This window comes from Gadus macrocephalus, chromosome 2, assembly GCF_031168955.1.
Source record: "Gadus macrocephalus chromosome 2, ASM3116895v1".
Taxonomy (NCBI): Eukaryota; Metazoa; Chordata; class Actinopteri; order Gadiformes; family Gadidae; genus Gadus; species Gadus macrocephalus.
The window spans coordinates 781,063-798,788 of NC_082383.1; the positions used below are offsets into that span (position 1 = coordinate 781,063).

Consider the following 17,726-nt stretch of genomic DNA (forward strand, 5'->3'; position numbering starts at 1 on the left):
CCAAGGAACCAGGAGGAGAGCCAGGGGCCAAGGAACCAGGAGGAGGGCCGGGGGCCAAGGAACCAGGAGGAGAGCCAGGGGCCAAGGAACCAGGAGGAGGGCCGGGGGCCAAGGAACCAGGAGGAGGGCCGGGGGCCAAGGAACCAGGAGGAGAGCCAGGGGCCAAGGAACCAGGAGGAGGGCCGGGGGTCGGGGAACCAGGAGGAGGGCCGGGGGCCAAGGAACCAGGAGGAGGGCCGGGGGTCGGGGAACCAGGAGGTACCAGAGGGCCCAAGTCGTTAAACCTGCTGAGGGTCAACCCTTCTCTGAGGAAGTGTGTACTCGATGTGTGTGATGATGTCGTACTACTGCCATCCCTCCAGCTCCAGGAGGCGGAGCTACAGCGACTCAGACAAGAGGCTCAGAGGCTCAGAGAGGAGCTGAAGACAGCCCTCACGGTACACGTAGAGCTATGGAGATAGAGATACACCACGTAGAGCTATGGAGATAGAGATACACCACGTAGAGCTATGGGGATAGAGATACACCACGTAGAGCTATGGAGATAGAGACACCACGTAGAGCTATGGGGATAGAGATACCACGTAGAGCTATGGAGATAGACACCACGTAGAGCTATGGGGATAGAGACACCACGTAGAGCTATGGGGATAGAGACACCACGTAGAGCTATGGGGATAGAGAGACACCACGTAGAGCTATGAGGGTAGAGATACACCACGTAGACCTATGGAGATAGAGATACACCACGTAGAGCTATGGGGATAGAGACACACCACGTAGAGCTATGGAGATAGAGACACCACGTAGAGCTATGGGGATAGAGACACCACGTAGAGCTATGGGGATAGAGATACACCACGTAGAGCTATGGAGATAGAGACACACCACGTAGAGCTATGGAGATAGACACCACGTAGAGCTATGGGGATAGAGACACCACGTAGAGCTATGGGGATAGAGACACCACGTAGAGCTATGGGGATAGAGAGACACCACGTAGAGCTATGAGGGTAGAGATACACCACGTAGACCTATGGAGATAGAGATACACCACGTAGAGCTATGGGGATAGAGACACACCACGTAGAGCTATGGAGATAGAGACACCACGTAGAGCTATGGGGATAGAGACACCACGTAGAGCTATGGGGATAGAGACACACCACGTAGAGCTATGGGGATAGAGACACACCACGTAGAGCTATGGAGATAGAGACACCACGTAGAGCTATGGGGATAGAGATACACCACGTAGAGCTATGGAGATAGAGACACCTCAGCATCATCCACCCCCATCACTGCCTCAGTCCTTAGACTCGTCAGGATATACAACTGTGTGTGTGTGTGTGTGTGTGTGTGTGTGTGTGTGTGTGTGTGTGTGTGTGTGTGTGTGTGTGTGTGTGTGTGTGTGTGTGTGTGTGTTGCAGGACAAAGCCCACGTCCAGACCAAGCCCCAAGCTACCAGCCAGAGGTCCAGCTTCTGGTCCCGCTCAGACAAAAAGCCCACGGTGCAAGGACACGCAGCCGGTGAGAGAGAGAGAGAGAGAGAGAGAGAGAGAGAGAGAGAGAGAGAGAGAGAGAGAGAGAGAGAGAGAGAGAGAGAGAGAGAGAGAGAGAGAGAGAGAGAGAGAGAGAGAGAGAGAGAGAGAGACTCACCCTTGTTATTTATTCCAGATGACATCATCGTGGCCAAGAGTGATTCTGCTTGTAGGAGGAAAAAATCTTTCACTCAACACATCAGAGAAAGATCAAAGGTACAGTCCACCGCTCATCCTCCGGCAGAGGGAGGTTTAGCATGGTCTGAAGTTATTAATGTAACCTTTACATTGAATCGAGTGTCATTAACCAGTGGGCTATCTAACCTGTTCTCCGTGGGGGGTCCCAGAGCCTGAAGGAGGGCCTCTCCGTCCAGGACAGGAGGAAGCTGTTCGAGTCGTTGTGAAGCTCATCCATCCATCGATTCATCCATCCATCGTGGCTCCTGGACCAGTGGGACAGAAGGCTTCTCCTCTAGGAAGAATGAAATAGGATGGAATTATTTCAATGGATTTTACTACTGCAATTCTTGTCACTGATATTTGCAAATAGATACTATTTTGTGTGTGTGTGTGTGTGTGTGTGTGTGTGTGTGTGTGTGTGTGTGTGTGTGTGTGTGTGTGTGTGTGTGTGTGTGTGTGTGTGTGTGTGTGTGTGTGTGTGTGTGTGTGCCACTAGATGGCGCCTCTGACGCATGATAAACAACAAGCCGTCCTAACGCTCCATTTCGTCTGTTCAACAGAGCGGAACGAATCGTTTCCTTTGTTAAGTTCTTCATTTTATGACGAAAGATGTCTGGCAGAATATTTTACTTAAGAGAGAAATTAAATGTTTAAACTGTTCGACTCTTCTGAATATTTCTTGATGTTTTACATATCAGCTAAAATCTCCAGCCCTCTGGATAGACCCCGCCCCTCTCTGGGTAGGCCCCGCCCCGCTGACAGATAGGCCCCGCCCCACGACAGGTAGGCCCCGCCCCATGACAGATAGGCCCTGGCCCGCTGACAGGTAGGTCCCACACTACACATGTTAGCACAGGGACTGGCGCTAACCAGCGCGACGTAGTGAACCTGTAAGCAGTGCAGATGGATTCTGTTCTGTCTGGGGACTGGACTTCATCCTGTGGGTTCACCACGCACGCACAGTGGGCCGGCTGAATGTGAGGCCCTGACCTGCCTGTAGGTGTAAATGTGGTGTGTAAGCACTAAGTAGATGTGCAGTGGCAGTATGTGTGTGTGTGACCCTAGGTCATACACACACATACTGTACATGTACACACATCGTTTGAAGCCTGTGGTAGATGAGGGGCTCCTGCTGGACAGACACATTCAGAATAAGAGTGAGACCTCCCACAATAAACACATCCCCAATTTCTGCCAAAGCCATTTATTTTCCTGCATTAGAGGAAATGAAAGTAATATCCTTAATGAGAAACATAAAATTTGATTTTATATCATTGATCATTGTACACCAGCTTAGAGGCAAGCCTGCTGAATCCGAGCTTGGAGGCTAGCCTCAGCAGGCTAGCCTCCAAGCTTGCATTCAGCAGGCTAGCCTCCAAGCTTGCATTCAGCAGGCTAGCCAAGCTTGGAGGCTAGCCTGCTGAATGCGAGCTTGGAGGCCCAGAGTGACCTTGAGCGGCAGGACACAGTGTGTGACCGGTGCACTGTGTGAATTCCTCGGAGCCGGTCCAAGCTATGTGCTGGAGCGGTGTAACTCTGCTCGGCCTCACAGAGGGAATCCAAGGCCTTCTGTCTTAGCTGAGGGGATCGAGTTTGCACACAGGAAGGTGGCACCTCGTTAAAGGCCGCCCTTCCTGTTTTCCGCGTTAGGTCTGGACCGAGAGGACCTCCCCTCCCTCGAGGAGACGCGGTCAACACACAGACGCTGCGTGTTGACCTCCCCTCCCTCCAGGAGACACGGTCAACACGCAGCCTCTGGGTGCGGTTCAGTGATCGGAGGCGCTGAGAACGAGGCTGTGAGGGTGAGACCCAACCTGCTCTGCAGCTGTGCTCCGGAACATTCCTCCCGCGGTCGGGGTGATGGATGGGGGGGGGGGAGGGAGATGCTCCGTCTGATCTGGTAAACAAGCGGGCTGGCGGCTGGCCAAGGGGGCGGGGGGAGACGAAGGTCAACGTGGAAAATGGAACATACCCGTAAAACGCCGTATCATGTGACCGCTGGGGTTTAATAATGCAGACGGGTCCCGGGAGACAGGAGCCCCTGCAACCTTTGACCCAAGGAAACCAACAGGATTAATGAATGGCTGGATTCATTATTCAGTTCTTAATTATGTTCAGTACTTTTTATGGAATAAATTATTTGATTGTCTTTTTTTTTGTGGTCATATTATTAAAATCTTCAAGGCTTTTAAAATATAATCTAATATATTATAATCTCAGCTTTATTATACTGCGGTTATCTTTGATGAGGAATCCATCGGCTCGGTGAGTCGATGGTTTCATGAGAGAGAGAGAGAGAGAGAGAGAGAGAGAGAGAGAGAGAGAGAGAGAGAGAGAGAGAGAGAGAGAGAGAGAGAGAGAGAGAGAGAGAGAGAGAGAGAGAGAGAGAGAGAGAGATATCTCTCCCCGCTCGCCCACAGACACTCATCCTCCACATCTGTGTCGCCCCAGCGGGTATGACATCACTGACAGCCACTAACGAGCAGCCCTCCCGCCCCGCCCCCTCAGCCCGACCTCCCAACCAATCAGAGGCTTGTGTGGAGCTCTCCACAAGAGGTGCACCTGCTGGCCCATTTAGCCCAGCAGAGAGCAATTACTGCGTCTTGGGACTGGAAGAAAGGATAACCACGCAGCTCCCTCCAGCTGCTCTCTGCTCTGGTCTGCAGCTCTATGTTAACGTAGCTCCATGTAGGCTTAGCGCTATGTTTACGTAGCTCCATGTAAGCTTAGCGCTAAGTTTACGTAGCTCCATGTAAGCTTAACGCTATGTTAGCGTTGCTCCATGTAAGCTTAGCTCTATGTTAATGTAGCTCCATGTAAGCTTAGCGCTATGTTTACGTAGCTCTATGTTAAAATAGCGCTATGTTTACGTAGCGCTATGTTAACGTAGTTCCATGTAAGCTTAGCAGTATGTTTACATAGCTCTATGTTAACATAGCGCTATGTTTACGTCGCGCTATGTTAACGTAGCTCCTTGTAAGCTTAGCGCTGTGTTTACGTAGCTCTATGTTAGCGTAGCTCTATGTTAGCATAGCTCCATGTAAGCTTAGCGCTATGTTTACATAGCTCTATGTTAGCGTAGCTCTATGTTAGCGTAGCCCTACGTGGGTGTAAAGGGATGGACCAGCTCCAGCTCTGTTCCACGGACCCCTCAGACCGCCCCGCCTCCTCCTGTCACTCAGGCCGGACCTCAGGCGCTGGGGGGACACTGGGGGGGTTCAGGGCGTGGGGGACACTGGGGGGTCAGAGTGCGGGGTCATCTGATCACGTCTGCCCCGGATCAGTATGTAGTTAGGCTGGCCGGGGCGTGGCCCACTGCGCCCCCCGCCCGGGGAGCCGGGTCGGGGACGGGCCTGAAATAGCTCAGTGGAGGCGCCCGGTGACAGCCCCCCTAACGGATCATCTGCCCCCAGCTGGGCGGCGCTCAGACGACTGTAACCCACTTCCACCGCAACACGGGCCGGAGTGAAGCACCGCGTGTTAGAGAGCACACGGGCACACACACACACACACACACGGGCACACACACACACACACGGGCACACACACACACACACGGGCACACACACACACACACACACACACACACACAGGTAGACACACACACACACACACACACACACACACACACAGGTAGACACACACGCACACACACACACACACACACACACACACACACAGGTAGACACACACATGTGCAGAAACACACACACACACACACACACACACACACACCACTCTATGGGAACATACTCTAGCTGATATTGCTATCAGCTAGTTAGATCCGGTTGATCAGCTAGTTAGTTCCGGTTGATCAGCTAGTTAGTTCCGGTTGATCAGCTAGTTAGTTCCGGTTGATCAGCTAGTTAGATCCGGTTGATCAGCTAGTTAGATCCGGTTGATCAGCTAGTTAGATCCGGTTGATCAAATAGTTAGATCCGGTTGATCAGCTGGTTAGATCCGGTTGATCAGCTAGTTAGATCCGGTTGATCAGCTAGTTAGTTCCGGTTGATCAGCTAGTTAGTTCCGGTTGATCAGCTAGTTAGTTCCGGTTGATCAGCTAGTTAGTTCCGGTTGATCAGCTAGGTAGTTCCGGTTGATCAGCTAGTTAGTTCCGGTTGATCAGCTAGTTAGATCCGGTTGATCAGCTAGTTAGATCCGGTTGATCAGCTAGTTAGATCCGGTTGATCAGCTAGTTAGATCCGGTTGATCAGCTGGTTAGAGGATGTGAGTGTCTGTGTGCCCCTCCCAGGCCCAGAGAGCGTCACCAGAATAAAGAGATGGTGTGAGCGGCGTTTGGTTCTCCCCCCGGAGGAGCGGACCCTGGAGGAGCGGACCCTGGAGGAGCGGACCCTGGAGGAGCGGACCCTGGAGGAGCGGACCCTGGAGGACCCTGGAGGAGCGGACCCCGGAGGAGCGGACCCTGGAGGAGCGGACCCCGGAGCAGCGGACCCTGGAGGAGCGGACCCCGGAGCAGCGGACCCTGGAGGAGCGGACCCTGGAGGAGCGGACCCTGGAGGAGCGGACCCTGGAGGAGCGGACCCTGGAGGAGCGGACCTGGAGCCGCTCTGAACACGCTGAGTTCTGTTCTGACGGGAGGAGCGAGCCATGAACCAACGCGTCCCAGAATAGCTGCTCGTGGAGTCAGGAGATGAGATCGACTCATCAGTCGTGACATCGCAGTGTGAGACACCAGGAGACAAAGGAACACGCAGTGGTATTATGGTCTGTAGAACATTACGCAACATGCAACCATCAGGGGAGACTGACGATAACATCAACAATCATGAAAAAGGTTATATCGCTGTGGTGGGGGCTGTGGGGTCCCGGTGGGGGCTGTGGGGGTCCATGGTCCCAGTGGGGTCTGTTGGGGTCTCTCTGGGGTCCCGGGGGGGGCAGCTGATGTTTTGATCCAGGACTGCTTACTGTACGTAAACGTATCGGCCCGAGCCTCTCACAGCATCAGGTGGCACCGCAAACCGCACGCACACACGCACGCACGCACGCACGCACGCACACACACACTCACACAACCACACACACACACACACACACACACACACACACACACACACCGCTACAAAGACACGCAGCACAGGCTCCAAATGCCAAGGAGCTACGGTGTCACCGAGAGGGAGGGGGGAAGGGGGGGGGGAGAGGGAGGGAGAGTGGGAGAGGGAGGGAGGGAGGGGGGGGGATAGAGAGAGAGAGAGAGAGGGGGGGGAATCGGAGAGAGAGAGAGAGAGGGAGAGAGAGAGAGAGAGGGGGATTGGAGTGAGAGAGAGAGAGAGACACAGAGAGAGATACAGAGAGGTCCACAGCGCAGCGATCAGACAGCAGAGAGCTTCCTGACGAGGAGACTGAGGCGAGGGAGGGAGAGACAGGTTGACTGATCGACGTCACTTCCTGATTGGAGCCCGGCTATTTCTGCAGAACAGCCCCCACCTGGCCGGGGGTCTCGAGCTCTGTGGCAGAGCCGTCGGACCAAGATGGCGCATGTGCTCTACAAAACAAACGCTCCTGAGAGGATCCCGGTGTGATCCCGACTCCGGACGCTACGACCTCCACCGAGACGCTCGCTGCCCGGACGGGAGACACTTGATGGAGGGAGGGGGGCCCACAGCAGGGGTACCGCTGATCGACTGCCTGGCCTGAACCCCGGAGCCCCGGGGGTCTCAGAGAGCTGAAGCCACTGCAGAAAATGCAACAGTTTTCCGGGAGGCGGAGGAACGGAGGTGAGCATCACAGACAGGCTGCGGCCGCGCGGCTGATCGCACCTCTAAATATACCCCTCAGCACCGCCCGGGGCTCCAGCCACGCTGTCGGATATCGGTATTATCTCTACCATGAAAATATGTTCCTGGCATTGTTGTTATTTTACCTCTGCTGTTATTCTTAGTGCAATGATATAAGAATAAGAAATGTACACTAAAATGTGTGTACTACTAATTAGTCTGTCTGTCTGCTGTCTATCTCTGTGTATTTATCTATCGAACCATCTAGTTAGCTATCTGTCTGTCTATCTGTCTCAGCATCTAGCTAGCTGTCTGTCTGTCTGTCTGTCTGTCTAAGCATCTAGCTAGCATCTATTTGTCTGTCTGTCTGTCTGTCTGTCTGTCTGTCTGTCTGTCTGTCTAAGCATCTAGCTAGCATCTATTTGTCTGTCTGTCTGTCTGTCTGTCTGTCTGTCGAGCTAACCATGTATCCATGGATAAGGTAAGAATAGAGAGTGGGAGATGTGTAGCGCGGTGAGCCTGTTGTCAGATCCTGGCAGCGCAGTGATCTGCTCGCTGAGTGCTGAAGAACCGGCTCCCAGAATGTCAGATATTAATATCCCTGGTCCACCCCACGTCTCGCTTCCTAGCAACTGGAGTTCTCAGGAACCGTCACCATAAACACACACACACACACACACACACGTGCGCAAACACACGAGCGCACACACACGAGTGCACGTGCACAAACTCACACACACGCATATACAAACACACACAGTCACACACATACATGCGCATACACAAACAAACACACACACACACACACACACACACAGACAGACACAGAAATACACACACGTACAGACACACACACGCACCGAAATACACACACGGACACACAATAACACACTTACATTCACACACAAAGACACGCACACCAATTCATACAAATTCAAGTCTAACCACCAGTTGATTTTTCTTCAGTAGAAACAAAACATGACTTTACAGTATCACAATAAACAGTGAAATCTGTGGGTACTGACCTCCATTGCAGCTGGAGAAATGATTTAGCAACGTCAATTTAAGAACAGAATGAGGGTTTGTTTGCTGAGGGAGCTTCTCTCTGTAAGAGGGAACACCGGTACATCCATTTGACTGTTTGCGTTTAAATAGCTTAGCGAGCCATTAGCCCGAGCACAGAGCAGAGGGCATCGTAATGGACTTCAGCCTCAGTGGCCAATCTGGATTCAAAATCAATAACTCAATCAATCAAATCTTAGTGGCTCATGTTGTTATAATGAATTTAAACAATCAATTAAGATGATGATTATTGATTGGATGAATGCAAATAAAAATTATAATAAACAAAATAATATCAAAATGCCATGCCTGGAGTACTGTTCAGGGCTTCAGGGGATCAACCTGTCCCTCTCCCTCTGTCGGTCTAATCTTTCACTCTTGTACATAGTACTCTAGCTTCTAGTTGTGTCTGGTGATGACTCCAGCAAACAGGTGGCTTCAGAGTGGTAGGGCTTCTGACTCGAGACTGGCTGCTTATTAATGTTTATCTCACAGAGAAGACTTGTATGATCAAACCGTAACGGCGGACTGTGAGAATTATTCGATAGTTTGCTTTATTTGTATTTATTTCATGCTTTTATGTGTCCAAATGCTTGACTGCATTCTCAATGTAATCCCGACAGAGCGTTTCTAAAGATAGAACAGGAGCAGCAACTTGTCAGAGGAAATTAAATAACAAGTAATTCGATCATTCTATATGATTCTGTTAGCATAGAAGCTCTGAACCAATAGGACGCTGTTGGAAACACAAGACATCTATCACATTAAAAACATTTGAATGTCAATTAAGTCAAAACCAATGACGCATTTGTTTCATCTTTGGATTGGGAAGTGAGGTGCTAGCGAAACTATCAATATAATAGAGAATTGTGCCACGAGTAGAACTGAATATTGTTTGTTCCTCTGTCCTCCCCAGAACCGGCTGACGTCACGATAACACAACATACCGACGTTCTGCTGGTGAAAGACTTTCATCTCCCCGTCTCATTGGTCCTGACAAAGGCATGAGTGTTGGACGGAGCCCCCACTACAGCGTCGTGTCCTGTGAAGAGCGAGGCCTGCCTCTGGGAGCCATGCCGGCCGTGGGCAGCTTCGGGAACGGGAAGATCCACACGCGGCGCAAAGCCCACGGCCGCTTCGTCAACAAGACCGGCCAGTGCAACATCAGCTTCTCCAACATGGACGAGAAGTCCTCGCGCTACTTATCGGACATCTTCACCACCTGCGTGGACATCCGCTGGCGCTACATGTTCCTGGTGTTCAGCCTGGTGTTTGTGGCGTCCTGGCTGACCTTCGGCCTGGCCTTCTGGGCCATCGGCCTGCTGCACGGGGACATGGAGGCCGGGGAGGACGACGACGCCTTCACGCCGTGCACCATGCAGGTCCGCACCTTCGTGGCTGCCTTCCTGTTCTCCGTGGAGACGCAGACCACCATCGGGTACGGCGCCCGCTACGTGACGGAGGAGTGCCCCATGGCCGTCTCCATGGTGGTGCTGCAGTCCATCGTGGGCTGCATCATCGACGCCTTCATGATCGGCGCCATCATGGTCAAGATGGCGCGGCCCAAGAAGCGCGCCAAGACGCTGCTGTTCAGCCACAACGCCGTCATCGCCATGCGGGACGGGAAGCTGTCGCTCATGTTCCGGGTGGGGAACCTGAGGAAGAGCCACATCGTGGAGGCCCACGTCCGCGCCCAGCTGGTCAAGCCCCGTCTGACGGAGGAGGGCGAGTACATCCCCCTGGACCAGATCGACATGAACGTCGGCTACGACAAGGGCATCGACCGGCTCTTCCTGGTCGCCCCCATCACCATCATCCACGAGATCGACGAGGAGAGCCCGCTGTTCGGCATCAGCAAGCAGGACCTGGTGACGTCGGACTTTGAGATCGTGATCATTCTGGAGGGGATGGTGGAGGCCACGGCCATGACCACCCAGGCCCGCAGCTCCTACCTGTCCTCGGAGATCCTGTGGGGGTACCGGTTTGAGCCGGTGGTCTTTGAGGAGAGGAACCACTACAAGGTGGACTACGCACACTTTCACAAGACCTTCGAGGTCCCTTCCACGCCGCGATGCAGCGCCAAGGACATCGATGACCAGAAGAGTTCGACCTCCAGCGGTCATTCGTTCTGCTATGAGAACGAGCTGGCCTTCATCAGCAGGGATGAGGAGGACGAAGGTGAGGTGATGAAGGACGGAGCTCTGAGGGAACCTCCAGCGCGGCCGGAGGAGCACGTGAAGCTCGGCCTGGATCAGACTCCGCTGCGCAAGGAGTCAGAGATATGATCCTGCTGGGTGAAGGTTCTTTCTGGATTATTCGTTTGGTTCCTTCCAGATGCAGGAAGGAGAGTGAAAGAACTGTCATGAGGGAACTCTGGAGCGTCGTGGCAGACCGGAGCAGGGTTTAGAACGGACCTTCTGTCTGGTTTGGCTTTTTCTGTCTTCAAATGCAAACAAGAACATTACATTTCAATGAAACAGTTTAAAGATGAACCAGGATGTTGTGATCACGTGTTGTTAACGACCCAGCGGGGGGTGGAGTGGTTCCAGTCCCGAGGGTTTTCTTTAGAACACAAGTGTTTGGAGGAGGATTGTGTTCCACGTCTTCAGTGCAGTATCCGTCGACACCAACACCTAACTCTACAAACGGAATGAGACGGCAACAAAAGGGTCTAGCCTAATTGAATGACACAGTTTAAATTATAAACCTAAGATTATCTAAATGCAGCTAAGGAGATGGATTTGGCTCATTACCTACAAGTAGATCATATCAAAGTAAAACTACAATAAACCCACGTTGCACGCTGACCGGAGGAAGCCTTTGCCCCAGGCAGACCTCCGGCTCCCCACAAATACCAGGCGAGAACGTCAGCGAGAGAACAAACACAGCCGGGGGCGCAATGACGGCCAGGACTGACCTCCCGCCCGAGGTGCACTGGCTCCTGCAGCGAGGAGACCGAGAGACAGGTCTCTGGGAGACAGGGCTGCTGGACCACCGGGGTACCCCCGTGGTCCAGCAGCCCTGTCTCCCAGAGACAGGTCTTTGGGAGACAGGGCTGCTGGACCACAGGGGGTACCACCGTGTACCTGAGGCTGAGGGGGATTCACACTTCTCAGACGCCAGAGTATAAGACGGGAGGGAAAAAATACAAAGAAAGGTTTGGAATCTATAAGACATGCCTGGTTTCATGGCCGAGGTTTATCTCTGGAAGAAAATAGTGAATACTGGCCAATCCAGAGAATGCAGATGCTGCCAACCTGCCGTTCAATCAAACACAGAGGCAGAAGCAGTGTGCCATGAAATGGGACTGAATTACATTAACTTCAGCATGAATATATTTGAATTGTTCCAAACCAAAAAGAGAACCAAAAGCAAAGGGTGAAGGTTCAGTGGGCCGCACCTGGCCCAGCCCCGGGCGCCGCCCACTGGCTCTGGCCCCGGGGCCGGCGTGGAGCGCTGAAGATCCCAGAGGAAGACGGAAATCATTCGTGCCAAATTGAGACTGGGGACAGGCTTGTAGTGGCCCCCATAGGAAACCAAGAGCCTAATTAAGACTGCAGAGTTACACCCTGACACACGCCTCCAGGGTGAAGCAGCTCTGTCTGCATGAGGCTGACGACCCGCACACACACACACACACACACACACACACACACACACACACACACACACACACACACACACACACACACACACACACACACAGTCACAATCACAAAGAGGCACAAACCTGCAACCATTCACAAACTCACATTCACATCCACCCACACTCAGAGGCACACAACTGCAGCTATTCACACACACACACACACACACACACACACACACACACACACACACACACACACACACACCCATGCACAGCTTTGACTTGGTCTTGCACAGTGTCCGCAGCGTTTGGTGTGTAGGACGTGTGCTTAGGGCCGCGGTCAGTAGACGTCTTATAGCAGCTGACAAGCTGCCTCTAGAAAGTGTTTTCTTAAAATGTCTTAATGTTTTCTAGTTACTGGAATTTAAAATTCTAAACTGTGAAGATCATTTTGCAATAAGTTTAGATTGTGTTTTAAAGTTTATAAATATTACTGTTGGACACTGACCTAATTGTTTTTGTTTTATTGTGACAATGAAATCACTTCCGACCAGTTAAACAGACATGCTACGTCCAAACATCAAAAGTTGAAGGCTTATTCTGAGAGGCCTCCGTCCTCCTCAAATGTTTTTATTCATGTGTTATGCGCATGATGTTTACCTCTGATGAATCTCAATATATTTGTGGTCACCTCTTTAGCGAGCGATATCTGTCTAGCACTTCACCGAGAGTGGCTTCTTAGGAAACGTCTCGGCTCCATGCGTAGGCTCCTCATGTAGACTCCTCAGGTCCCCCCCCCCCCCCCCTAGCCTAGCGTCCTGCACAGAGAAACAAAACATGTCATTTGGTCAAAACCTCCAACAGAGGTACTTCCATGAATACACTCTTGTTTAAAGTTTTTCTATACACACGCAACTACGTGATGTAACACAGAAGGGTCTTACTCATCACTTGAGTTACGACAGCGGTGCATATTCTGAAACTGACTCCCCTCGTCAGGACCCGAGGAACCCATAACCCCCCCCCCCCCCCCCCCCCCCACAGGACAGAGGAGGGTGTGGGGGGGAGAGAACATCCCAGACATGACCTGATGCTCCCAGCGTCCCGGGGGGTCACGGACGCTCCGGGCAATCAGGCGAAAGGGTTCCCAGAGTGACGACCTTTGAACCCTAACCATCCCCCCCGCCCCGTCTCTCCAACGCTGTTCCTCGGTTCACAGCCGAGCTGCGCTCTCCGGAAATGTCCCTGGAAGGCCAGGTTGATATGAACAGTGCTGGGACCCAGAGGGCAGTACTGCAGAGTGGAACCAACCCAGGGTTTGATATGAGCTGCTGGTTCCATAAAGTGGGCCCTTTCATACCTCCTTATTAGGCCCGTATACGATATATATCTATATATTTATAGATATATAATACCCAGCCGTCCCCTGGGACCTCTGTGCTACGGTCCCCAGACTCCGCTCAGAAGGATCACACGCTCTCGGTCTGCGGGAGGCTGCATCGGTTCGCTCACTTTGGAAAGCCTTCTTCTGACCACAAATAAAATACTCCTTAGAAAGGAATACCTTTTGGTCAAATATTGAACAAATAAAGGCCTTTTTGGTTGAAATCCTTCTCAATCAAAACATGTTTCTGCTAATGAGGAAACAAAATCACAAGACTGAACATTAAAGTCAACTTTGGCCAAACATCCTTTTTTGAAAAGTCATTAATTTCATGATTGTGACTACGAGAGGGTTGGGATAAGATTAAAATAATTAAGCAATACTATTAATAAAGGGTGTGCAATGTGCGAGTGATCTTGCTTGTGTGTGTCTTTGTCTACGTGTCGGTCTGTGGTTTCTCCTTACATTCTTATGCAATGAATCAGACGAGTGCTTGCATGTGTATTGAAGAACGTTCCCTACACTGTCTCATTGCATGGCCCTATAACCTTGAACCATATTGCACACACGCACTCACACACACGCACACATGCACACACACGCGTACACACACACACACACACACACACACACACACACACGCGCACACACACACACACACACACACACACACACACACACACACACACACACACACAGAAACACTGATTTGCGAATGCAAACATGATTTCTAATCAAGACACTCCAAAGGCACAAAAGAGCATTTGTCAAAATAGAAAAATAAATCCGGGGAAACTCACAGAATCCCCAGGTAGGGAGGTAGCAACACGGATGGCATTTCAGTAACATGAGAGTCGGTCAGTATAATATTACAGTTCTACTATAATCACAAAGGTCTTTGTTAAAGAGTGTGGCTGTTGGCCTGGCTCTTTTTACTGTGAGTGAAACAACGAGATGTGATCTGAGTCAACAGGAGTTTGATCGCAGGCCCAAACCCACCACCCAGAGGTACAATTAAACTACCACGGCCGAGAGGAGACCACAGCTCATAAAAGAGTAATTCAAAGTAAAAAGTTCTGCTATTCCCGCCTTTAAATAACTGCTTTGTTTATTTATTTGCGGTGAAAAAGAAAAGCACTCGTGAAAAAAGATGCACAAAATAAGTAAACATATTGACAGCAACAAATACACAAACACACATCATCCGGGAGTGTTTCTACTGACGTGGTCGAGCCCAGCTGACCGCGTCACTCAGCCGCGGGCTGCTGGCCTCGGGTCTGATTACAGCGACAGGTTCACTTACAAGGGTGTGTGTGTGTGTGTGTGTGTGTGTGTGTGTGTGTGTGTGTGTGTGTGTGTGTGTGTGTGGGGGGTCATTACTATCATTAAAATCATCCTAGAAGTCGCTGTGGTTGTTTTTCTCTTCATATCGGAAGCCATATTCTATTTTCTATTTGTTAACCTGGCAGACGTTATTTTATATGCATATTTGGATACATATAAGCAGGTATAAGGAATAGGCCTATATGTTTGTGAAAATTGGAAATGCACTTCGTTAAGTGTTCCATTCATATATATAACTTCATGTTTCTGGGTGAGAAAGACAAGTATATAATTACGAATGCGAGATTTTACTCTTTCCTAATAGCTTGGAACATTGAAAAACGTATTGCCTTTTAAAATTAATTAATAGGATAGGATATTTGTGCAGCTTATATATAAATAAAATAAATACAAATATGTATAAACTTGATATCCTGGAAACACCTTTTGTTTAATAGATGCTGACCCCTGCTGGGACTATACTGGGATAGGTTCACTGGTTTCTATACTATGGTTTCCACTTAAAGATCTACCTGATAACGTGGAACATGGATATTTAGAAATGTTATTTGGAAATCAGAATTTATTTTAGGTGATTATTTACATGGCTGCCTCAACAACAACTGTGTGGGAAAATAACTTGGCAGAATAAAAAAAGATTATATGAAATATTCGAGTTGTTGGTTTATTGTTAAAGTCAGGAGCAACATTCAGATTACTATTTTTTTTTAAACTTTATACCTATAATTCGATAGAATGTAGGAGTTTTACACTATCTTACTTTTCGATCGGGACAATTTGACTTACGGTACTCCGCCACAGGGTGGCAGCATACTGTCAAACTGCCCCCAATATTGGATGATTACGTATGAGTTGGACCATGATTGGTCGACCTTTCTGAAGTTTTAGCTGGCCAATGAGCAGAGACCTGGGTGGTTATATAAACAAGAGTACGGCTGTGTGAAACATTACACATCTCTAATTCAGATTAATCATGTCAGGAAGAGGTAAAACCGGAGGCAAAGCCAGGGCGAAGGCGAAGACCCGCTCATCCCGTGCCGGACTCCAGTTCCCCGTCGGCCGTGTGCACAGACTCCTCCGTAAGGGAAACTATGCCCACCGCGTCGGTGCCGGAGCTCCTGTCTACCTGGCGGCGGTTCTCGAGTATCTGACCGCTGAGATCCTGGAGTTGGCTGGAAACGCGGCCCGCGACAACAAGAAGTCCCGCATCATCCCCCGCCATCTGCAGCTGGCAGTCCGCAACGACGAGGAGCTCAACAAACTCCTAGGCGGAGTGACCATCGCTCAGGGCGGTGTGTTGCCCAACATCCAGGCCGTCCTTCTGCCCAAGAAGACCGAGAAGCCCGCCAAGAAGTAGAACTACACCACAAGACAACAAAGGCTCTTTTAAGAGCCACCTACATTTCACAAAGCTGCAAAACCCTAAAGTGACCAAACCAGCCTTAAATTGCATTATTCACGTATCATTACTACGTGAAATTAGCAAAAGTTGACGTAAATGTGTAGTAGGCTGGTGAAGGTAATCTGGCTAGCAAGACCGATTTATATTGACTCCTCATAGTATGCCGGTAAGGTTAGTCACATGTTTTCTGTGCCTTGTCTTGGTTCAAATTGCATTATGAATGCGAACTATTTAATCACGTGACTAGGTTAATTTGGTGTTTTCATTGCAGCATGGTTTAATTTAAAAATTGTATCTTGCTGGGATCTTGTGGAAATGAAACGTTAAAAACGAACACAAAATAGAAAGATCATGACGATAACATGCGAGTTGATTAACAACATAATAGTAGCCTACAACTTAAATAGTTTATAATCAAGCTAAATTACTGGAAAGATTATTGGTCGGATGTATACATACAGCATTGTATAAAACAGTGAGGAATCGTGAGCTTTAAAAAAACATGTGTGGGAAAGAAACTGGACAGATTGAAATAAGATTAGCCTAAATCAAACATTCAAGTTGTAGGTCTATTGGCAAATTCAGAAAAAAGCAGATTCTGGAGTTTTTGTTGACACCTTTAGACTTATAATTCGCTTTCATTAAGAGGTTTCACACCCTCATTAACCTATTTTGACGTGGGATGATACGGATTTGTGTTCAATACTGCCACATCTTTTCATTGGTGGTTAGGTTGGTCCGTGATTGGTCAATCGTCTTAAATCTATAGTGGCCAATGAGCAGAGACCTAGGTCAATATATAAACTCAAGTACCGCTTTGTGGCACACTACTTTTAGATCTTCAGATAAAGGTAATCATGTCAGGAAGAGGTAAAACCGGAGGTAAAGCCAGGGCGAAGGCCAAGACCCGCTCATCCCGTGCCGGACTCCAGTTCCCCGTCGGCCGTGTGCACAGACTCCTCCGAAAGGGAAACTATGCCCACCGCGTCGGTGCCGGAGCTCCCGTCTACCTGGCGGCGGTTCTCGAGTATCTGACCGCTGAGATCCTGGAGTTGGCCGGAAACGCGGCCCGCGACAACAAGAAGACCCGCATCATCCCCCGCCATCTGCAGCTGGCCGTCCGCAATGACGAGGAGCTCAACAAACTCCTTGGTGGAGTGACCATCGCTCAGGGCGGTGTGTTGCCCAACATCCAGGCCGTCCTTCTGCCCAAGAAGACCGAGAAGCCCGCCAAGAAGTAGAATCAAAACCAGACTATTAACAAAAAGGCTCTTTTAAGAGCCACCCACATCTTAACTAAGCAGTATTTCCTGAAATCCAAAACCAGTGCTAGACATTAGGCCAGGGGTGCCCAACCTTTTTTGACCCAAGATCTACTTTTCAAGTAGCCGAGATCTTCTCAACAATAATCAATAATCCCACTCAGGGTGAACATTTTAGGTCTTAGCTCGTTTCCCCTCAGCCATGCCAACGTTTAGGAGTGCGTAAC

The 17,726-nt window shown here is 50.1% G+C and overlaps 2 protein-coding genes and 1 long non-coding RNA gene across 4 annotated transcripts; all 3 read left to right on the top strand.

Moving 5' to 3' along the window:
- Positions 1 to 226: 226 nt before the first annotated feature.
- LOC132470709 (uncharacterized) lies at positions 227 to 2,381 on the top strand. Of its 2 annotated transcripts, XR_009528690.1 has the most exons (5): positions 227 to 437; positions 1,431 to 1,530; positions 1,678 to 1,757; positions 1,889 to 2,167; positions 2,218 to 2,381. It is a non-coding gene; the product is annotated as an uncharacterized LOC132470709 (long non-coding RNA). The 2 variants fall into 2 exon arrangements; XR_009528689.1 differs by having other exon boundaries at positions 233 to 437; positions 1,889 to 2,381.
- A 4,575-nt stretch (positions 2,382 to 6,956) lies between these two features.
- On the top strand, positions 6,957 to 13,802 carry LOC132470308 (ATP-sensitive inward rectifier potassium channel 12-like). Its single transcript, XM_060068736.1, has 2 exons — positions 6,957 to 7,456; positions 9,435 to 13,802. The coding sequence occupies exon 2, from the start codon at positions 9,523 to 9,525 to the stop codon at positions 10,801 to 10,803; it is 1,281 nt and encodes a 426-aa protein (XP_059924719.1). The 5' UTR covers positions 6,957 to 7,456; positions 9,435 to 9,522; the 3' UTR covers positions 10,804 to 13,802.
- A 1,959-nt stretch (positions 13,803 to 15,761) lies between these two features.
- On the top strand, positions 15,762 to 17,578 carry LOC132470694 (histone H2AX-like). Its single transcript, XM_060069503.1, has 3 exons — positions 15,762 to 16,188; positions 16,345 to 16,354; positions 17,083 to 17,578. Exons 1-3 carry the CDS (start codon positions 15,809 to 15,811, stop codon positions 17,476 to 17,478), a joined length of 786 nt encoding a protein of 261 aa, XP_059925486.1. The 5' UTR covers positions 15,762 to 15,808; the 3' UTR covers positions 17,479 to 17,578.
- The last annotated feature ends 148 nt before the right edge of the window (positions 17,579 to 17,726 follow it).